The following is a 24707-nucleotide window of genomic DNA, read 5'->3' on the forward strand; positions in this document are numbered from 1 at the left end:
CTGAAAATTCTATGAAAAGATTTTATGTGGCAGATGTACAGTTTCTTTTATTCATATGGAAGTAGAGAAAAAAGTACTGTTACCTACACTCTTTAAGTTACATCCTTCTCATAATGAAAGTGGATCTTTTTCACCCATTTGGATAGAATTTGCAGTAAATTTTGGCGGATGCAGAAGAGTGCTGTCACAAATCTTACAGAATGTAGCGCAGAATTGCAGTCATAATTCTGTTCATCAGAAAAAGAGATATTTATACCTTTGAGGATACGCAACTCTAATTTCCTGACATCTGAAAGTATTTTTAAGGAACTAGTATTGCAACTGAAAGGCTAAACATTTGAACTCTGAATTATATTTTAGATGGCAAATTGTTATCAGATGATGTTACACATTATGTTGTACCTGACTGCAAGGTTGTTCAAGATTACCTTGAGATTCTCGAGTTGCCGGAACTGAAAGGGATTATTTTCATGCAAACAGCATGTCAAGCTGTGCAACATCAGAAAGGACGCAGGTACTTATCCTATAAAAAACTTATTTTTAATTTAGATTGAAGACACTAACTTTGTAAAATGTATATTTAATCATGGTAACCCAAAGTCAGCAAATGTACTGGGCTTAATTTGGTTTAAGGTCTTTCAAGTATCTTAATCTAATTTTAGAGAAGGGAAAGAACTGTAATCTTTTGTGATCCATAGACTTCAATGCCTGTCATAGTTGTCACTTGATAGGAGTGATATTAAACCTGTAGCATTATTAACTAATTAGATGGTTTGTGACAGGAATTAAGGGGACTTTGCAGTAATGATATATCATGTGTCACAACCAGATTATGGACATATTTTTGGTTTGCTGTAATAAAGACTGAGCACTTGTATTAACACTATTGTGTGGTACTTAAGGTACCAGACACTAACCTATGTATTGCCATAACATATGTTTAATATCAGAAGCATTCATTAGAAGGGCTTGCTTACAGGTCATGTTTTAGGTTTTATCATCAATGGTGCAATCGTGTGAATGCATTTCTTTGTATTTTTCCTTCAGTTTTTCAGCTGTATTTTCATCTGTAGTTAAAACAGTATTATCAAAGGAAAACACAAGATTATATTAATATTTTTTGTGTTCCAGACAATACAACAAGTTACGAAATCTAGTAAAGGATGCCCGTCACGACTGTATTGTGTTTGCTAATGAATTCCACCAGCATTCTTATTTGCCAAGAGAGAAGGGAGAATCTGTGGAGAAGTGGCAAACCAGGTTTGTTTTCACTTGTCTAGTATTATGGTGGACAGCATCATGACATTGTATTTAGGAATATTTGCGTGCATTGGATGTGTTAGAGTTGATATGATATTCCTGCTCTGCTTAGCTCTGGAACAGTTCACAATAACTGAGAGTCCAGATTGTCCTTTTGTGATTAAGAGACCATCAGCATTGTTGTCTGAGGAAAATAGACAAAAATATACTTAATTAAAAGCAATAATGGTAAAAAAAAAAAAAGCTGGATCATTTTAAAGTTACGCAGCCATTTTAAACAATGTTTTTGCATAATAGATCGCACACACCTTACTGGGATGTTAGATGCTGAGTTTGATAGCCTGCAAACACTGCAGCGTTGGTGTCCTGGCACTTCCAACTTGCATTTACAAACTTTCACTCAGAGGAACAATATGTTATGTTGCAGTAGGGCACAAGTCAGTGTATTGGAGAGGAAACGTTTTATTTTCCTCTGTTCTTTTGGTGCTTATGTATGGCACATAAAAATTTTTTGATCTATCAGATTTATGTAGCTTGGTGTATATATCTCCAAACTATGTGTGTTAAACCAAAGTCTGCTTTATACAAAGCCTGCAAATGTCTTGCAAGTGGTAAATGAGGTATGCCAGAAATCTTATTTCAAACTTTGCTTTCCTAGGAGTATTTACAATGCAGCAGTCTGGTATTATAATCACTGCTTGAGTCAGATGCCAGTTGTTATGGTAACAGAAGATGAAGATGCTATCGGGCAGTACGGAAATGAAACAGAAGGAGTGTTTGTGATTTCCTTCAAGGTAATGTGCCAGAAAAATAGAAGCAGCTTTCCTTTATGCTGTGTAAAAATGGTGAAGCAAGTACAATAAAGCCCAATGTATAATGCATTGAAAGAAATCTATGATGTTAACTCATGTCTTCATTTATCAAAGAAAGCAAAGATGTCAGTCATGGGAATGTCATAAAAAATGGTGGCAATGAGCAAACTAGAGAGCTGAAAAGAAAACCAGCAGCATGAAAGATAGAGGTCATCTTTCTTATGAGGTCTTTTCATTGTTTTCCTTGTTTTTCAAGAATTTGGCATTGATGAACAATAATCAGTTACCTCAGCTGTCTAAACCTGTAGTGCAAGCAGTCCATAAAGAGCTGTAGCCTGAATATCCATCAGTATTATTCTGCCCATTTACTTCAGCCTTGACTAGTTAGGGTACAGTGATGCATGGGAAGACAATTCATTTTTCATTTAGTTGTTGATCCCTGATACCACTTGTATTCAGCGGTATATGTGGATGAGATTTTTATGTTTAGCTGTGAAAGGATGTTGAGTAAAATGAGGACCAAATAGATTTACCTTAACGCTATATAAAAATTATGGTGCTTGTTGTTTGGTTGTTTTTTTTTTTTAATTGCTATGAGGCAATGGAAAGTGGCCCAAATGTAGCAAACAAAATCACATTAAAAGTGTAAATAAAATAATTAATAATAGTGGGTTGTCAGTTTGATTTTTCTGCTGCGACACTTTACAAGAAGCATGCAGCCTGGATGGGGTATATTGGTAGTAAAAGTTTGTGAATCTCTAGTCTAGGATGCTGTCTTAACAGTCACGCCTCTGTTGTTGTATTAAATTTAGCAAATTTGCTTGGTTGAATCTCAAACATATCTGTGGCGTTTAGAGCAGAAACATCATTACCACTTGGAAATGATGTTTGAGTACAGCATATGAGACGGCTCATGTCCATTATGGGCTTTCCAAAGGAAGTGTCCTCTAACAGTGTCCTCTAAATATTTTCATGTTTGTTTCTATATGCACACACAGAATTACTTGGATAACTTTTGGCCTGACTTAAAGGCTGCCCATGAACTCTTTGACTCTATACTTCAAGCTCGGCGTGAACGGGAGAGTGAAAGCCAAGAAAACAGTGGAAAAGAATATCCTGAGCATTTACCTGGGGAAATATTGGAGGCTGGAATCAAATCTGGAAGATACATACAGGTAATTTGCTATATCAAGAGCATACACAGAATAATGCAGTCTTGTGCTTGGTCCCTTCAGTTGCCTGAATTGACTGATTAGATAAAGAAATATCGCTGTCGTGGGAAGAGGGAAAGAAAACAAAAAAGCAAGAGTTAGAGGATGGAAGGGATTTGGATTATAAAAATATTCACTTACTTTGTCTTGTGAGCATGTGGGTTTTTTTTCCTCTTGGAAGAGTTAAGATGAGAATTGCTGTTGAGGATCTTAAATTTGCTCTGGATTTGTCTTCAGGTTGATATGTGATATACCTGTAAACTGAAAAACTAGGCATGATATGAAGCAGCTAGATCTCATTCCTAAACATAAATAATGCTGCACAAGAGCAGCATTTCATACTTCATTTGCACTGAGATCTCTCAGTCAGTGAAATTAATTTATGGGTTTATGGCTGTTCAGGGCCTTAATATGGATTGTTGCTGGACAAGTGTCCTGCTCTTAAAAATAATTTAAAGAATCAGAGGTAGTAATTTGTTCTTTTCTTGACAATTTCAGGAGTGAGGCAGAAATAGAATATGAACAAAAAGACTGAGGGTTTTCTTTCTTGTAGGAATAACTCCAGGTTCCATATCAAGTCGGGCAGCAAAAGTAATCTTACACTGTCTGCGCTTTGAATAAAATGACCTTTACCATCTTACAATTAAATCGAGCATTTAAAAGAACTTACCATTCTTTTCCAGAAGTGAGTACTTAAGGTTCTGCATTGTACATTCTTCCTCTATAGAGAGAACAGTTGTGTTCAAAATATCCTACATATCAATAAAAACTACTAATTTGTGTAAAAATAATTGTAAAACCAGAAATTTTGTACTTTAAAGTTGGCTATTTAGAGGTGTGGCTGTTTCATTCTGTTCATTGATTTGTTATTTTCTTGTAGGGAACGCTGAATGTCAATAAGCACAGAGCACAACTGGAAGCTTTTGTTCGACTTCAGGGATTTGGCAGCAAAGAAACAGGTGAAAAGATGCCGGTATTGTCTTTCTGGTATGGGTTAGTAATAAATCCCTTTGAAGGAACAGCCTGATATCCTTGTGCACATATAGTGTCCCAACTTTCACTAATTAGTGCATTCAAATGTTCCTGTGACAGACCCTGCAGTCAAACCACTGTTCAATGTACTTATATTTTTTTTTAAACTTGTTTTCTTCTGGACCCTGCCCAGAATCCTGTGGCAATCGTTTCTGCAGTTTAACTGTTATGTGTTTTTAAAGCTGCTGCCTAAGAACAATGAACTCAGCCTATGCTGCTTTTTAATCCAAGAATTTGCTTAATATCTTCTTAAAAAAAATGAAAAGGTGTAAATTTTTTTGGCAGTATTAATTACTTGCCAGTAGTGCTTTTTGGAAGAAATCATATTGCAGACATAATTTTCTGTTATTTCAGCGGAATGCCGCCAAGAGTGGAGGGGTTTGGATTTTTTAGCAGTTTATAGTTCTCTTTCTTTTAATTTTAGAACTTCAAAGTGACATCCTCATTTATGGGGCCAAAGCTCGAAATCGTGCAATCCATGGTGATGTGGTAGCTGTTGAGTTACTGCCTGTGCAGGAATGGAAAGGACGGACCGTTGCCCTTTGTGAAAATGAGACCGAGGACAAAGCACCTGCAGACACCACTGGTGACCCAATGCCCACAGGTAAAACAGATGGCGTGAGGTGACGGTTTGTTAACGTCACCTCACTCTCGTGGTCCAAGCTCTGTTGTACATACATTACATTAATTATATTCATTACATAATCCCTACTTTCCATTTCTGTCATTGTCACTTTTTTTTTTCAGCACAGTAAATTTGATGTGATTATCCCAAATGAAAGCATTCTAACATATCCCAACAAGATTATTTCTATATGCAACCCCCCTTTTTTTTTCTCTTTAATTTTCTTTTCAATTTATTTCTCAGAAATAACTGTATTATTTTAGTTATCTTCCTGAAATACTGGGTTTGGAATACTTTGCTACCCAAATGCATGCTGTCATTCTTCACAGCTCTACAAGACATGAACTGCCCTTCTAATACAGACCAATTACCAGGGTCCCCCACTATCACTGGTGATTATACAAAAGGGTAACAGCATCCTTTTAATTCCTTGATGACAAATAATGCTCAAGATGAACATGTTTTTGTTAGGTGAAGAAGTATCCAGCTTCCATTACAATGTGACATGCCTGTGTGCCATGAGAACTTAGTCTGATTTGAAAATATTACTCTGCAGATATAGCTACATCTAAACAAACAATAGGTTGCTGAGGTCAGAGTTAAATGTTTTAGGAGGTTGATTCTCTTCCTGCAAGAAAATGATGTTTGATTTTGATTTTTGCTATTTAAAATTTTCTGTATTTTTTACTGGAATTGGCCACGTTGCAGTAGTAGTAGGAATCTCTGAATAATTTATGTACCATTGATTGAAATCTATACAATGAAGTTAGTTTCCATATAAACAAAAGCTCATTGAAATCTCTCTGTGCCAACAATAATTTACAACAAACTTGTATTGTTGGCTGCATACCGTATGTTGTTAGCAGTTGTTATGCACATTTCTGGACACATTAATTCATATTACAAAGCACTGAATCTTCTATACATCCCACATATTTGCTTTCGTGTTCCTGTTTAACTCTTTAATGTACAGCCAACAATATTCCTTATTAAAAGGTAAAGTTGTTGGAATCATTCAGAAGAACTGGAGGGATTACGTGGTCACTTTCCCCTCTAAAGAAGAGAGCCAGTCCCAGGGCAGGAACGCTCAGAAAGTCCTTGTTACACCCTGGGACTACCGAATTCCCAAAATCCGCATCAGTACTCAGCAGGCTGAAGCATTACAGGTAATTTGAAAACTGTGTTTCACTAGTCTGTGTTCCTACAAAATTGTGCTCTAAATATAATTATTTTGGCAAAAACATGGGTAAAACTATTAATAAAGCTAGGTCTGTGAGAGAAGTTCAGTTTCTGCCTTGAAGGACTGTGTTCAGTTCCTGTCAAAACTGCATCACCTTCTGGCAACAAAGCTTATTTGAGTTCTGAATTTGGGACACAGTCCAGGTACCCTGAGCATTTATATACTACTTGCTGCCTTTTTTTTTTCTTTTTCTGATAAATTAAATGTCATATTAGGGGTTTCAATTGTAATAGCCCTTGTGGCTTTGTTGGATCTATGACTATGTATGACTTTGATGAAAGCAATATGAGCTTTTCAACAAATAATGAATTGTGATGATTAGCCTGGCACTGCTAGAGAAAGAAGAAATGTGGATTTGTTCTTTTTTAGCTGTTTTTACCTGCAATGTTAAGTACTTCTTCACAGCCAGGAAGTAAATTCCAGTTGTGTTTCTTCTGGTGTATTTGTGTACATCTTGGTTTAGCTTTTCTATTTTATGCTTTAAGACAGAGATTCTCTGTATAATGACCCCGAATGGGTCTTGGATCAGGAAATAAATAGTAATTATCTTTGTGGGTTTCTTTTTCCTTTCTCTCCAGTTTTTAGAGGTGCAGTCTCTGGATAGCGTTGTTTGCCCCTGCAGGAGTATTTCTGCTGATGGCTGGTCGGGAGCAGGTTGCTGTTCTAACAGAGTTGTCTTACTGCAGGATTACAGGGTTGTTGTGCGTATTGATTCTTGGGAATCTACGTCTGTATATCCCAATGGACACTTTGTGAGAGTTCTAGGAAAAATCGGAGATCTTGAGGGGGAAATTGCAGCTATTCTGGTGGAGAACAGCATTTGTGTTGCCCCTTTCTCAGAAATCCAGGTTAGTCTTTGTGATTATTTCTGTTGATTTCCAGGGTCTTGTTTCTCGAAGAGAGGGATCCTCTTGCAGCTGAACGTCTTGGTTGCCAACAGGTTTTTAAAAGCTGAAAACTATTCATAGATTATTTTTCTGGAATTACATTTGGATCTGTGGTTCTTTACATACAACAAATTCTCAATTCCAGAGTATTTTGAAGGTAATCTGTCTGCTGTGAGAAGATAATTACAAACTCTTAATTCTAATTTGAGGTAGATTTTAAGATATTACTGACTTTAGTGTGTGTTTATGGTACTGATCCTAAAGGCCCAGAGCTACTGAGATCTTTTGCTTAAATCCTTGTCTTCAACCAGGAGAGCAACCAGCTCTCATAGATAAGTATTTTGATTATACCTACAATTAACTGAAAGAAAAAGTATGCAAAGAAAACATATATATACAGAGGTGATGTTTGCCAGAGCTGCAGTATCACCACAATAATACCAGTTGTTAATACCGTGTGTAACATACTTTTCAATTCTGTTTCATGCTTTTTGTGAAGTAGATGTGGTAGACTGACTTGGAAAATGCAAGAAAGGAACTATTTGGGATAAAAAGCACACAAAATAATCAACAGAGTAGAAAAGGAAAAGCTAATTGAATCTAATTTGTTTACTTCTTTTTGTAGAAAAGTTATAATTGTTCATCAATAATGTTTGTGTACAGATGAGTGAAATGCCTGTGAGTTCTTCAAAGAATCCATGGAAAGTGAATCCAGAGGAGGAAAAAAAGCGTCTTGACTTAAGAGATACGCACTTGATCTTCAGCATTGACCCAAAGGGCTGCGAGGACGTGGATGACGCGCTCTCCGTTAGATCTCTGCCTAGCGGGAACCTTGAGCTGGGTGTCCACATTGCTGATGTCACCCAGTTCGTGGCAGCAAATTCTTACACTGATGTTGAGGCCAGAGCAAGGTAAATAATTTTTAAAATATTAGAAGATTTATGGAGCTTAGACGTTTGTGATGCTGCTCTAAAGAAACACCACTTGTTTGCATTCCAAGGGAGCTGGATCTTCACACAGAAAATAGAACACCCACAAAATGGAATTAAATCTTACATGAATTTAATTCCAGGAATATTTGGCAGGCTTATGCTTTAATATTCAATCTCATGTTTTAATATGCCAAATATTCTGTTCTTTTTTTCCATTTTTGCCACTGTTTTGAATTTGAACTGCTGAATCACTTTATGAAATGTATTCTTTGTAGGTGCAAAGAAATGTAAACTGTAAAGCCAGCAGAGATGTTTAGTACAGCCATTAAATGTCCTCTTCTTAGTTGACCATATTTTGTTCTAGTTCTAAGGCCCTAGTTCTGGCCTTAATGGCAGCTGAAGATCCCAACAAAGGCAAAACTGGGCTTATACTGTGCAAATAGTTATTTAAATAATTTTATTTCAGTATTGCACGTGTGTGTTCTGTAAGAATAACCTTTTAAAATCATGCTATGTGTCTTGGGTTGCTGAAGTTACGCTTATACCGCAAACTGCTTGGGAGATACACACCAGTGAGTCCTTGTGAGAAGAATAGTAAATGTATTTTATTCCTCAGGGCAACAACTTACTATTTAGCAGATCGTCGTTATGACATGCTGCCCTCCGTCCTGAGCGCTGACATCTGCTCTCTGCTCAGTGGACTTGATAGGTAAGATTCGGTGTAGGAACTGCTTACACATTTGCTCTTTGAATTATTTCTTACTATCTGTAAGTAAAGTAGTAGAGAGTCACAAAAACCTGAAATACATTATACAGTGACTATTTCATCCTTCAATAGTGTTTACCCATACCTTGAGCAATTTGCTTTGTATTTAAACAGCAGCCTAAAGGTGAAGGCATCTTTGTTTTTCACGTGTTTTTTCAGATGAGTTTCAGTCTGCAGTGCCTGAACCCATGTGAATGGTCACTGCTTGCACTGTTGTCCTGTTCCTCAAATGTGCTGTTACCCCATTTTATTACAATTTACAGGGTTAGTTGCCTGGCTGGTATTAGGATATGCAAGGTGCAGATATGTTCATAGTGGATGCATCTGACTAATAAAATCAAAAAGCATAAAAATAGCTATTTCACTGGAGCTGTACTTTAAAATAGATGTGGCCTTGTATAGGGGTACTCTGCCTCAACAGGTGGAGTGAAAATACTGCTGACATAGTTGGTCCTCCTTTATTAGGTTGTGATAAATGACACTCAAAGGAAGGTGCTGTAGTGGCATCGCTGAGCCATTGATTTGTTTTATGAAGAAAAAGGTTTCCAGTAAAAAACAGAATGAAACCTGTAAATTTGTAACAGTTGGATGCACTCAAAATAGTAGTTTAAGTCAACCAGAACTATTTCTGGGATTGTGATCTTATCTTTAAGGTATGCTGTAAGCGTCTTGTGGGAACTAGAAAAGGAATCGTACGAAGTGCTGAGAGTCTGCTACAACAAAACCATCATTCGGTCTGCGTACAAGCTGGCTTACGAAACGGCACAGGGATTATTAGATGGAGACACAAGTGCTGTTGGTGATATCCCAGAATTGAAAAACCTGGATGAAAGAACCAGAGAGAAGAAGTTGGCTGAACTGGTCTGGGCGATATCAAAACTCACCGATATAGCGCGACATGTTAGAGCCAAGCGGGACAGCTGTGGGGCTCTGGAACTGGAAGGGGTAGAAATCCGAGTGCAGCTGGATGATCAACATAATATCCATGATCTCATCCCCAAGCAGCCGCTGGAGGTGCACGAGACGGTGGCGGAATGTATGATTCTTGCCAACCACTGGGTGGCAAAAAAGATTTCAGAAAATTTTCCTCATCAAGCTTTGTTGCGTCAACACCCTCCACCACGACAGGAATTTTTTACTGAACTTCGAGAGTGTGCCAGTTCCAAAGGTTTCTCAATAGACACACGGTATCTTTTGTTACTTATCTTAAGTGCTTAATTAAAAGTTAAACGATCAACTGTTTGGCTATGCTACTGTCACAAAACATTACACTTCTCAGTATCAATGTTAATAGACACTGTATGGCAATTCTCAAAAAAAAAAAAAATATATATATATATTACCTTAACCTGTCTGTGAGCAGTAGATGATGTTCTAAGTAAGAGTGCCTGCCTGCATTCTGCTGGCTGGACCGAAAATGGCAGTATCTGAATGATTTTAGACATACCCCCAAAAAATTTGTTTGGTCGGTATGTAGTGGTTAAGCTCTGTTAGTGTAAGGGAGTACTTGTTTAAATCAAGTTAATTCTGTGCAATAGCATAATTTTAAATGACTCAAAATAATTCAGAATTACTTCATTAAGATTGTAGGATAAGACTGTGAGCTTCACAGCATTGGGAGGCATCATTTCTGGAAATGGAGTGTGAAGGGCATCATTGGTTCCTCCTTTTATTTGGATGTCACCTTGTTCTGTCTGTGCTCTCCTGTGCAGAACAGGTTTGGGACCAGCTCACTGTCTGTTCTGGCCTGCACAGAATGGGTTTTGCTCCAGCCCTTCTTAGTTCTCCAGGTTGCAGGAGACAGGCCTGTTGGTGAAAACAGGCTTTTTTCTAAACATTTTCCTAGAGCAGAGCTGTTCTTAAACTGTGCTGAAAGTTTTAATATCATTCTGCTTGTCATTCCTATTTTTAAATTAATAACTATTCATAAATTTTTATGTGCTTTTGTGTGCTATTTTTAACCGTAACCTATTATGATCAGGGATAGCATAATGTTCTTCAAAATTAACACTTTTTTGACAGGTCTAATAAAACATTGGCAGAATCCCTGAATAAAGCACACGACCCACAGGATCCAATTGTCAATAAGCTGCTGAGATCCATGGCCACTCATGCCATGTCTAACGCCTTGTACTTCTCAACCGGCTCTTGTCCTGAGGAAGAGTTTCATCATTATGGTACCTTGGCACTTTACTTCTTATGCTATTCCTGTTATTATTTCTGAACTGTTGGGCGGGAGGCATTTAATTGCTTAGCTTTTTTTTTTTTAATTGGTAGGACTTGCCTTGGAGAAGTACACTCATTTCACATCGCCAATTAGAAGATACGCTGATATTGTTGTCCACAGACTCCTGATGGCAGCAACTCTGAAGGACAGTAAAGGAGACATTAAGGAAAATGTATTCAGTAATAAGGATCTTGAGGAATTGTGCAGACACATTAATAACAGAAACCGGGTAAGATGCTCAGTGTGCGTGTGTCTCTGCATGTTCGTATCCTGCCCAACGGAACAGGATACCAGTTCCGACTGTGGCTTTTGGGTACTACAATGCCATAGTATCACTTCTTTTTTATCACTTTTTTTTTTAATTAAATGTCATTTGTCTTCTGAGAGTGGTAGTAAAAGTGACCTCAGACTTCACCTATACTACATGCAGGATTTCCTTGTAGATGTAATTTTTCTAGCAGACAGGTAAGGGAGTAAGTAATAGGAAAAAGAAACTATGGACATCAAAGCCAAAAAACCTTGTTGAAATATTTATCTTTTTTCGTGGGGGGTGCTTGCAGGCAGCCCAGCATGCTGAGAAGCAGTCTACCGAGCTCTTCCAGTGCATGTACTTCAAAGACAAAACCCCAGAAACAGATGAGCGCTGCATAGCAGACGGTGTGATTTACTCGATTAGAACAAACGGTGTGCTTGTTTTTGTACCAAGGTGAGTTGCTTTGAGCTTGGGCTGAGCTTAAAAATAAGACCTAAGAGTTACTAGAATGGCACCAAGACACCTCTGGTGCTTGAGAAATATTAATGGTGGAGCCTGGTGTTGACCTATGACTGCATTTTAAGTTTTGTTGTAAATCCTAAGCAGCGCTTTTCTACGCATGGACTCTGAACAAGAGTTCCCGTGAGGGCATGATGAGACTACGCTGCACAATATGGATTTATTTCTAACCATTAAAAGGCCATTTTTTGCCCAAGTAGCAAAGAACAGGAATATTTTGCCTTTTTTTTTTTTAACCACAGGAAGTCATTATTTAAAGGTGGTTTTAAATTTGCAAATCGTGAAGCCATGTGTTCTTCAGTGCTTTTTTGCTTCAGTACAGACAGGTTTACACAGGGCAGGAGCGCCTTCAGAACAGCTGCTCTCACAGGCAGCAGGGCAGGGGCAAAGGAATGTTTCCATGGTGCTGTTAAGGCAGTTTGGCTTATCTCATCTCTGCCTCTGGTCTATCCAAGTAGAAATTAACTCTTTGCATGAAGCTAACAGTACGTTTTAATTTCTGAGCTTTTAAATCAGTATTTTGAAGTATACTAACTGCATCCTGCTTATAAGTTGACTAGTGAATGATGGAAGGAACTGCCCACCTGAGAACCAGAGAGGGTTCCCTCTGCTAAGACTCAGCCAGCTCTTCAAGCTGGAGGGAAGAAAACGTTTCCTCTCCCTTACTAGTTAACCTTTGTGGTTTTGTATTGCTGGTAGCAACACCCAGCTACCCAACTACTACAGGTACAAGAAGTGTAGGTCTAAGAACTCTCCTTTAAAAAAAACAGGAAGAAACAAACCCCAAAAGATGTTCTCCAGGGATGATGGGTAAAGGAACTGTTCCATGAATCCCTGGACTTCACAAATACAGCCAGTGGCTGCTTGATCCCTGGATATAAAGCAGCTCAATGGAGGCCCATGGTCTCCAGCGCTGCAGGTGAATTAGGTGCATGGCTGAGGAGCCAAAACACTCCCAGCAAGCCCTGTGCAAGCACGCTGCTGGTCTGGCAGTAACAACTGTTTCCTCACCTGGGCTGGAATAACCTGTAACACAGCTCTCCTTTCAGCATCTGCCCATTCCAGGCTCCACCCAACACCTCAAATAATGGATCACTGACTGTATTTTACTTTTTCTGCACAGTCACCATCTTCACGCTGTTTTCGTGTACCGCGGGAGTTTCTTTGACAACACGCGTCAGTGTCCCTGCAGCAGGGTTTATCAGGCTACAGTGTTTGCCCCTTTATGTTGCTTTTATATAATCCTCACTCACATCTGTTGATCTCAAAATCAGAACTGATAAGGGTGAAAATTGTTAGAACAGCTTCTCTCTGCTCACCTGCCTTTTTTTTTTAGATACGGAATCAAAGCTGCTGCATACATGAAAAACAAAGAAGGCTTAGTCATCTCTTGTCAAGGTGACAGGAGCTGTGAGTGGAAGCCTGGGTCACTGCATCGCTTTCAGGATAAAATTACTTCCACTACAACTACTGGAGAATCCGTTACTTTAAGCCTTTTTGATCATATTACAGTGAGTATTTAATCTGAAGGAAATAAAAGGGAATAGCACCATCAGAGATAAAATAATTTCTGTATTGCTTTTAAGGTAAAAATACTTGTGCAGACTTCCCGCTGCCATGCTGATACAATCAAGCTTGAAATAATCAGGAACGCACCGTACCAGGCTCCCGCCACAGAAGTTTCCCAGAAGAATTTTCACGTGGTGAAATCTGAGTTGGTAAAAGCCGTCAGCCAGTCGGCAGAGGCAGCCCAGCGCGCCCAAGAAAACTCAAGAGCTGAAGTGATGGCTGAAGACTACCAGGAGTACTGCCAGAGCAAGGGCAGGAGCCTGTACCAGCTGCTGGAGGAGATCAGGGAGTTGGCGCTGTTAGATGTTTCGGCTGACATTAGAACCTGAGCCCTGACCCAGCAACAGCTGCTTGATGTTCTGCTCCTTTCACTTCATATGATTGTTTTTTAAAAGCGATCTATTTAAATATTCAAAAGTCCTTTTAAGAAGAAACTAAATGTCTATTTTATATAAGAATTATTTTTATCTGATTATGAACATGTATGAATTTTTACAAGGTTTTATATATGATAAACCTCATCTTCCAGACTAAAGGCAGTGTGTTGAATTCTTTTGACTATCATTCAAAAATGTATGGACAACACAGGAAACTACTTAAAACCTAAGTATTTCCTACAGCTGTTGGCTATTGTGCACTATAGCTACAAGGTTATAAAGAACAAACTCCTGCATGATGATCTAGAATACCAAATCTATGTTTACTGAAATCCCTTAGCTGCCTATCCAGCCTAAAATAACACCCATTGACATTAACTTATTTCATCTGCTGTCAGTGCTGCTCTTACCTTAACTCAGTTTCCAGAAATTCAGTTTCTGTTAGGAACAACAGCCAACACTGATCTCACAGCTTTACCGCTGTGGTGCTTCTTATTCGTCCCACAAAAGGGAAAAGTGATTGTGCGAGAAGGAAAAAAGTGAGACTGTAGCAAGAGGGTGAAACAGAGCTGAGAGAACAGAGCCAGCTGAAGGAAGACAACTGATGCAGTCGAAGCCAGAATGTGTCCCCTGAAGGGCTGTCCCTGTCTGAAGAGATGTTTGACTGACACAAGGGATGGGGAAGGTTGGAGGGTCTGTAGCTGTAACAGCCTCATAGAAGAATTTCAGGTTTGACTGCTGCAATTTAATAGCTTCCATTTTATAAGAAAAAGATACAGGTACTTGCTAAGCAAGTTAAAAAAAATCCACAACAGCTGTTCAGACATAGCACTAGCTGCTATTTTACATACCCTCTATTAAAACCCAACTTTAATAGAAAATTCACCTGTCAATATCCCAGCTAATTCCATTTGACATAAGTTGTAAACGAAATTCAAAGTAGGTAAAAAACTTGTTAACATTTCCTAAAGAATGCTGTGGGAGGTGGAAGAGATGTCTCGAATGCAGATGAAGATCTTTGTTGTGTTTTCCAAAGTACAGAGTTACTCATCTGCAGTTTCAAGAGACAATACAGATGTCATGGTGAAGACGTCCATGAAGCTTCTGGAGTCAGAGCAAAGAGCCAGCAATGTTTCAGTATCAAGATAGTACTTAACTATTGGGGTCTTTTGGTCAAGAAAGTCACTCAAAGCTGGGGGAACAGTCACTGCTTTTCACTGGCACATTCCAATTCTCTATCTTCAGCTTCTGTAACAGCTACTTTGGTTGTGGTAACTTGAGTGTCTTCAATAAGGTCAGAGGGATCCTGAGCAACTGGAGTAGTAAACTCCTCTTCTGAGGAACTAATGGGGAACTCTGTTGAAAAACAAAACAAAACCAATTTCCTGCCATGAGGAAACATTGTTGCTGTATGTTTAACTGCAGTTTCTATCACCAGAATCAGAGTTTGCAGGAAAGCTAATGCCAGAGACAACCAGCAATTTTGAATTTCATTTCATAGACAAAGCAATCACAACTTGGTGTGGCAGCTAGGAAGAATAGTTCTGACTTAGCTTTGGAGGAGTCTGACTACAGGAAGAGAGTTTAAATTTGAGAGTTACGCATTTTGCTATTTAATAGTAAAGCCAAAAGCCATCACTACCATTTCCTTTAACTGCTTAGGCTAGTGTTCCCAGCGTTAGGGCTGAAGCTCAGAGCTGATTACCGGTGTGCTGTGGCTGGCTGCCGCACTGCATCTTCGCCTGCCTGCGCTCCAGGGCCAGCTGCCTGTTCTTCTGCATTCGCTGCTGTTGCTCCTCCGTGAGGGTTGTGCCAGGCAGAGAAGTGAATTCTTCCACGTTTCCAGAGCAGGAATGGGCATCTTCAGTGGCTGTATCCAGCCCGTTGCTTTCCCCTCCACCATCTAGTTAAAAATGAGGAGGTAGGAGGGGCAGAAATTAACACTTCGAACCCAGAGAGAGATCTACTGCTAAGTATCTGTTGCGAGAACATTTTAAAGGCATCTACATTCTACATTTTAAAGTTGTATTGACAGCTAAAGGTCATTCTGTAATTTAGTTTCAATGGGCAATTTTCTGCCTAGGTCCACATAACCTGATATTCAAAGTACACAACAAACGCTTGGCAGAGATCCCAGACACCCAACAATAAATACCTGAATTTAGAGAGGCATAGCTCTGTGTAAAAAGTGTGTAATCCTGAGCTGTGCTTGTAGGTTAAGTGGGAAGGGTAAATGTAGACAATCTTCACTGAAAGGCCACATAATTTTCTTCCCAGCCCTCCTAATACAACACTGCCCTTCGGGAGGTGGGAGGACCAGCTATGGAAATCAGAAGTTTGAACACAGGCATTGAACAGTCACTTCTGAATTTGTTGTGCTACTATTATTACTCATTTGGCAACAATAAAAAATGCAAAACAGAGGCAGCCCAGCTCTGTTAGACAAACACCCACCACCAGAGAAGCAGAGCACTCTTGAAAGAGTGCCCAAGGCCAAGTACGCTTGTGCCTCTGCACCACTTTGAGCCTGTGAACAGAGAATTGCCTGATTTTCAATGCAATACCCTGGCTTCAGTTTTTATTGCAAAACTGTAAGATACCTGCTCACGTTTTTCAGCTGAAGATGACCAGTTATAGCAGAACGCTCATTAATAGGTTCAATAACCCATCAGCACTGCATTTAACTACAAATGTATGGAACCATCGCACAGAAAAATCTGATAGCTTGACAGACACTGTCGGCAGGAACCATTCGCTTTACTGTTTGTGGCTGCTTACAGCTGCATTCCACTTCTGGCAGATGCAGCTAGCGCTGAAGACAGCCACATGTCACAGCCCAGACACTCCTCAGGGCACAATGCAAACCAGTATGTTCACAGAATAATTGCAGTTTTGTTTTGGTTTTTTTAAAGAGTATTTCTAACAATGCTGGTAATAATACCCATTTTCCATTTCCTTTCAGTACACCCCACCACACTTTTATTTTTATATATGTAGCATTTTAATCTGAGTACCACTGAAGGCTTGGTTTTAAAACAGAGGACCACTCAACAATTTCTTCTACATTACAAAAGCATCAAAACCATTCATTTCTAAGCAGTAAGAGTGGAAGCAATTTTAAGCTTTGAACAACTGAAAAGACAGCATAACGCACACACCTTCATTGCTTGCAAAGTCTTCATGTAAAATAGGAAGATCAAGTCTAATTCGCTTTAGGCAGGTCTGCAAACGAGAGATTAAAATACTGCTATTTCACTTGTAACAATCCTTTGTGCAACATTGCTGAATTTTTAATACTACTCTTGATTTTTTTCTTTATACTTGATTAAAAAAACACATTATTTTCACAACATGTCTGTTTGACTCACAACTTTTATTGCTGTGGATCTTTCTCCTAGTCCTTCATCTACCACCTACCCAGATGAAGCAGCGTTCTTCCACAATTTAGGTCATCTTTTCTTGCGTAATTGCTCTCCTAAACCTACCTATAACACCACTCAGTTCTGCACGAACCCAATAAAAACCATACGCACCTGAACTTCCTTCTTGCTTCCCAAAGACTCTACTCTGTCAACAAAATCCTCAAATTGCAATTTTGGAAATAGTCTATGAGCCCAGTGTTCCATATGTCGTATGAGGGTCTTCAGGTCTTCAGCCTATACCATAAAACAAGACATCCAGCTAGTAAAAGGTGGCAAAGTCAACAGACCGCAGAGGGAAACACCACAGTAACATTTCTGAAAATAGTAAGCATCTGCAGCTTGAAAGTCTCTTGAAAATTTAAGTAACACAAATGCTTGGGTGGCCTTTCCTCCCACAATCAATCCATAAGTGCAATTTCAAGCTATCAGAACAGCAACGTGAGTTCAGGGAAAGTATGTGCATGTACTGTAGAACATCTGGCAGGCTTCTGAGAAGCTGCCCTTCAGCAACGCAGGTCTGAACCCAAACTGCAACAAAATCCACGGGCTCAGCTGGCATTTATTGTGAAATTCAGAACACAGAAAAATGTAAATCTAGATAACCTTATCTAGTAAAGATTTCTGCTCAGATGAGCAGTATTGCTTAGGTGTTTTGTTTGGTGCTTTGTTTTTAATATTTGCAACTACAAAACCCCATCAGTGTAAGTTCAAACACTGTTAGAAAGCTGGCTAACTGGAGTGTAATATCAATTCTCATTGTATCAGATGTGCAGGAACCTATCAAATCTATATTAACCTCCCAGGAAACCAAACAAGAGCTCACTGTGTCTTACCTCATGCCCCTTACCCTTGAATTTTACATTGTCAAACAAGTGTCTCAGGGCTGGAAGTCCTCTTTCTGAAATTAACCTGTTATTAGGAAATGGGTGAAGTTATTTGAACCCCACACTTTCTTTTTTAAATTAAAACCAACCAAACAATAAAACGAAAAACCCACAAACCACACAACCAACCTCATATTCCTTTAAATAGCGTAAAGCCTCAGAGCTCTACTCGAAAGATGTACAGAATTAGAAATCATTAAGAAAATGCACAAAATAGGATAAAGACTCTGCAAGACCAAAGACTTATTTGGAAAATTCACCATACATATATTTCTAGTCCAAGGAGCTTTTTTGTTTTGATTACATGGAAAGTCAGTTCCTGTATCTATACAGGTCAAGTAAAAACTAGTTAGATGCATGAGCAGAGCATCCACCTGTGGTATCACTAACTTCACCAGTGTATTTAAAACAGAAGAAACTGAAAGCTCAGATTCTTTCCATTGCTTATAAAGAACTTACACCACTTTTAGTGAAAAAATATTAAAATATATATTAAAATCCTTTATACAGAGTTTATCCAACTTGTACATAAGTCAGGTGTAAGTGTACTTTAAGTAGTAACTTAAAGTCATCATTATATTGAGATTTTATTTTGAAGCACACTTTTATTAAATAAAGAAATCTATAATACTATGCCTGAAGCAAAATAAAAAATATTCAGCTGGAAGATTCCTATGTATGAATAAAAAATATTTTAAATTATTAGTCACATACTAAATCCCAGAGAGACTTCAAGTCTTCGAGTTACAACTAGTAATAGCATCACACAGGTAAGCAAGGAGTAAAAAGGTTGAGATACAGCACGCAAGAGGCACTTTGATCTCCAAAACTCTATCACTTGGCTGTGACCAAGCAGGGATCACGGTAACCTTAATCATTCCCCACAGCCATATACCAAATTCATCACAGAAAGAAATATTCTGTAAAAAAATTACCTCTGGGCATCCAGTTTAGGCATCGGTCGTTTAACTGCTCTCCGTGTAGCTACAGCAGAATCCTTCGTTTGCGACTGCTGGTTTCCATCTGGTTCTAATAAAGCAAATAACATACTTTTAAGTCTATAATGCAATTGTCATCAACTACAATTAAGTCATATAAATTTTAAGTTTCTACCCTATCAAAAAGGCAACAGTATTCCATTGCAGGTATAGTACTGCAAACAAACATCTGCTTATTTCACCTTGCTTCTTCCACAAGACAGATTAGAAATAAATCAGTCTCTTCAAAATATACTGAGGAATCAACTTTTCTAACAAAGTAGGTTCATTGAAAGGGAAATGTTTTACTGTCCTGACGTGTCTTGGATTTTTTCTAGGTCATATGTTCTACAAAATCAACCAATACCTCCCTGGAATATTACATTCAACACTCTTTTCTGAAAGCCAAGTCATAAAGGGTAACTGTAGATCACCACTGTATAATTATCTTCACTGACATTTTGTTAGAAAAGCTTGAATTTTGTAAAAATTTATTTGTGTGCAAATTTTCATGGCATCTACAAAATCAAACTTTTCCCACAGGCTTGGAATCATAGGATCAATACCAATTTAAATTTATGAATTGCTTTCTTATCTACACAAGACTGTTTTCATGCAGTAAACGCAAGACGGTGAAGTACAGTGCCAGTAATATTGATTTCACAGCATTTCATTGTCTATACTGCAAAATGGGATCTTTAGGGGTCGCAGGGGTTCACCTCCGTTTGCTTGAGCCCATTCGACATCGTCTCTTCCAGGAGAGGCAGGAGGTGGAAGAGGTGGGAACGTTTCATCTTCTGTATTCTCATAATCAGGAAGATCAAACAAGTTGTTCTCCAAAGGGTCCATCATTGCCACAGAAGAACTTGTTCCCCTCCTACAGGATAACAGCAAATGCATTTAAAGAGAGGCAGCTAAACATCAATTATGTACAATATGTCGACAACTTCTACAGAAAAAAAGATTTGCCAGCCAGAAAAAATGATGTCACACAAATTAAGAAACAGTAGCATGCAGGCGGATGACACAATCCAGCCTCAGCAGGCCGAATAATATAAGGGTTTTTCATGTTTCAACTCATCGAAGTCACTTGGGAGTGGTGGGTACTGGTCACAGAACACAACAAAAGCACCTATCAATACAGCTGTTCGCCACTCACAGCCCTGAATATCAAAGACTACGGGGGGGCTGGGCGATAATTACTCTGATTTATTGCTTACTCACTTAAAAATGCAGCCTGGAGGATTGCCCTACTCCGGCTCCTTTAGCAAAGCCAATTCCGGAGACTCCAGCACATCAGCACAACCGGGTTCAGGGTGACCCAGTCTCACCGCGGCTACACTCCCAAGGTTCCAGGAACTGCTCTTTTTTACGGGAAGGCTGTTTTTCAGACGGTTTTAGGGACACCCCCGGGCAGCTCCGCTTGCACTGACCTTCGGAGGGGAGATCCCGGGCTGAGAAGCTCCCAGGGAGCCGGAGGCAGTCGAGAGGGGCCAGTGAAGGAGCCCGCGGGGTCTCCAGGGCCAGACCCCACAGCCACAACCTGCGGGTGCCACGGAGGTCCCACTCCCTTCACGCCGGCACAGCGGCCCCGAGGCTGCCCCGCTGACGGAACAGGGTGATGCGGGCTCCTCGCTGCCTCCTCAGGGGAGAGAGGAATGAACTCCCAGCGCTTCCCCTGCACACCCGGCGAGCGGCTCCGCGGGCCCCGCCGAACAACCGCGCTCGGGAAGCGCCGCGATAAACCCGGATCTCGCGAGAGCTCCGGGAGGGGTCGACTGAGGAGAGCGGCGCGCATGCGCGGGAGGGCCGTGGCCACGCTTTTGGCGCCAAAAGCATCCGGGCTGGGCTGGGCCGCTGAGGCGTCTCGACTTAGTTTTTATAAGTGACACTTCTTCAGGTAAAAGGACAAGGAACTATTGGAGAGAGTCCAGCGGAGAGCTACAAGGATGATGAGGGACCTGGAGCATCTTTCTTATGAGGAGAGACTGCAAGAGCTGGGGCTGTTCAGCCTGGAGAAGAGAAGCTGAGAGGGATCTTATCAATGTGATCAATATCTCAAGAGTGGGTGTCAAGATGATGGATGAGACTCCTTTCAGTGGTGCCCAAAGAGAGGCTGAGGGGCAACAGGCACAGACTGAAGCACAGAAGGTTCCATGTGAGAGAAACTCCATATGAGGAGAAACTTCTTTGCTGTGAGGTGCCAGAGCCTGGACCAGGCTGCCCAGAGCGTGTGTGGAGTCTCCTCTGGAGACATTCAGACCCATCTGGACACATTCCTGTGTGATCTGCTCTGGTGACCCTGTGTTAGCAGGTAGATTGAACTGGGTGGTCACCAGAGGTCCCTTCCAACCCCAGTCGGTCTGGGATTCTGTAATTCTGTAAAAGTTGATGGGAATGAGAACTTTATTCAAAGTATCCAAGCTTGCTAGGCCCCATGATGAATCGCTGCCAGAAATTAGATTTAAAATAGTGTCTGTAGAGCCCTTTTCACCCTTTTCTCTGAAGAAAAGGACACCCAGGACAGGTAGCGACCCCAAGACTCTCTCTATACAGATGCTGCCTGTGAGCCTTCTGGCAGCTTAAATCTAAATAGTCTGCAGTTGTCCAGGCTGTAACAAATACACTGAGCCCTCTGAGATTTGGCAGCTGTGCACATAAAATGCCATTTTAAGGACTTGGGCTTCAGGAACAATAGTACAGAAGCTCCATGCTGTGATCTCCAGTGCTGTTCCATCTGAAAAATGTTGGTGTTTTTTACAGGTCACTCCGTAGAAGTGTATCTGACTCAAATGGTAGGCTTGTCATTTAAGCAAAATGGGCTGAATTAATGTCAAATACTAATACATTTGATTGGTTTTTCCTTATTTCTCTATTAATTTGAATTTGACAAATAATGTTTCTGGTAATTTAATGTACTCCTTCTAACATGACAAAATCAATTGCAGTTACTTTCCAATTTAAAAAAAATATTATCCTTTAGTCAAAATTATTTCAACAGTTAATGTTTAAACTGTATTCCCAAATGCAGCAGCATCTTTTATAGTAAAAAATACATTAAATATAGAAACAATGCATTAATGGATTTGTTAGCATTGAATCAATTTGTCTTAACTCTTTAGATATGGTCAATTTCTTCAATTGACTGAAATGCATGATCTATGAAAATAATCACAAAGATGTATTAAAAATTCTAGATCAAGTGCTGCTAATTTCCAGCTCCAAACACTGTGAAGATTTGTGTCGTAAAATTACTGAAAATCAAATGATGGGTTCTTTGCACTGAAAATAACAGTCACTGTTTTACGTTACAAAAGTGCTGGAAAAGTATAAAAAAAGCTATAAAATGATTAAATCAGAAAAGCACGTCTGCAGAGCAATACGGTGTTATGAAACCTACCACATTTATGCAACATTGATTAATCAATATTTTTTGAAAAGCGTTTAATTAGAGACTGGGCTTGATGACCTATATGGTTCCTTCCAGTCCTGTGTTCCTAATTAAATGAAAAGCATAACCTGGCAGGCATTGATTATTGTTTTTTCCTCAGGAAATGAATAACCAGCCACATGCTGATAAAGTAATAAGTTAGGAAAGAAAAAAAACCACAAACAATCCAACAACATAGCTTGCCTCTATTCTAGAAAACACTTCTGGTTTCTAGTTTAAGTGAAACTGAGATATTGCTTGTTTCTGTATTGAACAATGTCATTTCATTAGAAAAACTGCAGAAAATTAGCACTTTATGTTATATTTCTGTCTAATTTTCTGTTTTATATTTAATATATGGCAAAGAAAATCTGTAAAATGGATAATTGACTGCCTCTACATTGGAAGGGCTTTACTCCTATGGGAGTAATACTTGTTCTGCAAAAACCCTCTAAGTGTTATGTTGGAAAAGCTGTTCATGCAGTAAATCCTCGGCAAAACTGGTACCATTGCAGCTATGTTAGTGGGAGACCACATCTTAGGGATTTAGCAAACTTCAGCTATTTATGATTTTTACCTTGCTAATCTAATCTAAACGTTACACTATACAGTCACCTTAAACATTAATTTCTAAGCTTTTTAGTATGTTACTAAAAAATTAAGATTGTGATTTGATCTACGGTGTTCTATTCAATACCTGTTTCTTGCAGAAAAAATGTGCAAGAAAGGTTGTAATCGCTGGCTGTTTGAAAGCCAGTTTGTCTGTCAGCCCCTTCTAGTGATTTTTGGTTCTGTTGGCCAATTTCAATCAAATTGGAATCAGACTTTTTAAATTCCATTGCTTATGGTAGTAATTATTTCCTTAAATTGCTCTTCTAAACACTAAAAAGATTAAGAAGCATTAAATATTACAAATAACATTTGATGTGCACGTTTTGTCAGGAAAATATGCAGCTTTATGTGGCAATCAAGTTTTACAAGTTGGGCTAATTTAGTGATGCAGTTAATATATCTAGTAATGTTTTCCTTTTCATTCAAGAAACTAGATAAAATTCAGGTTTCCATGAGGGAAAAAAAGTGGTAATGAAGACAAGCCTATTGGATCAATTTCTATTTACAAGGGTGTATTTCACTTCTGTTTTCCCAAGCAGTGGTGGAATAAAAAAATCAGAAAATCACCCTGCTTAGAAGCCTTTCATAGAGAATACACTACCTTTTATTTTTTTCTTTGCCTTTTCCTGCATGATTCACCTTCAGAAACACCCATTTGTAAAGCAAAATGCAGTTCCTTCCACCGAGAATGTTCAAATTCTCAAAACGTGTGTTTGGGTGGGGAAAAATCCTTAATTTTCAGTTGTGAATACACTGAAGTTAATTCTGTTTGTTTTACAGACATTCAAACCATCCTACAGCAACCTTGAAACATGTTAAGTGTGCTATATAATCATATAAAAGAAAACTGGTCGTTCCATACGCTTACGTAGATCTGTGTGACAGCCGTTATAAAAAATAAACAGCAACAAAATAAATAAGGTGCCTTTCATGTGGCTTTGAGCAAAGCCCAGAGGCCACCCAGCTCTTGGGTCCCTCTGAGGTTCCAGGGGTACGGTAGTGGAAATTCAAAATACCTTTGTTTCCGTGCTACAGGTCAAGGGGGCTTTAAAACAGCTGAGTGAATTCAGTGATTTTTCACATTCCCCATGTTTGCGGTGCAAGTGTGAAGTGGCCCAGAGGAGGGAGCTGTCTCGTAGTAGCTGGAACTGGATGGAGGGAGCGTGTCTTTGAGCGGCAGAGCTGGGAAAAGAATAACTGGAACGTTTCTACTTTAGAAATGGGTAAGATGTTAGAAAAGATACAGCGTTTTCACATAATAGATAGGGAAATTCGTCCTTCCTTTCAGTTTCTATAAAACCATTGATTCCTACTTTGGTTAAAAATATTATTTTACTTTTGCAAACCACAGAAAATGAAAACATATGGAGGTGAGAGTGGTTCTTTATACAAAGTATTTACATTTTAATTTTAATTATGGACTTTACTCTGCAGTCAGTGTGATCCACACTTCTTTATTGCTGTGTTTCAACCATTCTGCACACCAGCCCCACAGTTTTCAGCAGGTATAGCCAGTCATTCCTCTGTGTAGTTTTTTTCTGATGGCAGAAACCAGTGTTACAAGGAGAAAAATAATTCAAACTCTATATGCAAATTCACAGTTCACAACTAAAATTCTCGTTTGTTCAGTCCAAATATTTACAAGAAAACAGAAACTTCCTTGTGATATTTT

General features: G+C 39.2%; 2 protein-coding genes across 2 annotated transcripts; one reads left to right on the top strand and one right to left on the bottom strand.

Annotated features, from left to right (window-relative positions):
• Positions 1–455: 455 nt before the first annotated feature.
• On the top strand, positions 456–13662 carry DIS3L (DIS3 like exosome 3'-5' exoribonuclease; the record flags this gene model as incomplete). Its single annotated transcript, XM_080351416.1, has 16 exons — positions 456–514; positions 1132–1260; positions 1919–2054; positions 3071–3247; positions 4164–4242; positions 4740–4919; positions 5937–6106; positions 6867–7028; positions 7731–7978; positions 8616–8708; positions 9419–9952; positions 10788–10942; positions 11043–11221; positions 11553–11698; positions 13101–13275; positions 13351–13662. Exons 1-16 carry the CDS (start codon positions 471–473, stop codon positions 13660–13662), a joined length of 2919 nt encoding a protein of 972 aa, XP_080207542.1. The 5' UTR covers positions 456–470.
• Positions 13663–14903: 1241 nt separating this feature from the next.
• On the bottom strand, positions 14904–20260 carry TIPIN (TIMELESS interacting protein). The gene is made up of 8 exons (XM_080351434.1): positions 20218–20260; positions 19713–19870; positions 18952–19045; positions 17966–18041; positions 17244–17366; positions 16869–16932; positions 15416–15613; positions 14904–15066 (listed from the first exon to the last, which is right to left on the bottom strand). Exons 2-8 carry the CDS (start codon positions 19843–19845, stop codon positions 14915–14917), a joined length of 840 nt encoding a protein of 279 aa, XP_080207560.1. The 5' UTR covers positions 19846–19870; positions 20218–20260; the 3' UTR covers positions 14904–14914.
• Between the last annotated feature and the right edge of the window lie 4447 nt (positions 20261–24707).

The sequence above is a fragment of the Nesoenas mayeri genome (assembly GCF_963082525.1).
Source record: "Nesoenas mayeri genome assembly, chromosome: 11".
NCBI lineage: Eukaryota > Metazoa > Chordata > Aves > Columbiformes > Columbidae > Nesoenas > Nesoenas mayeri.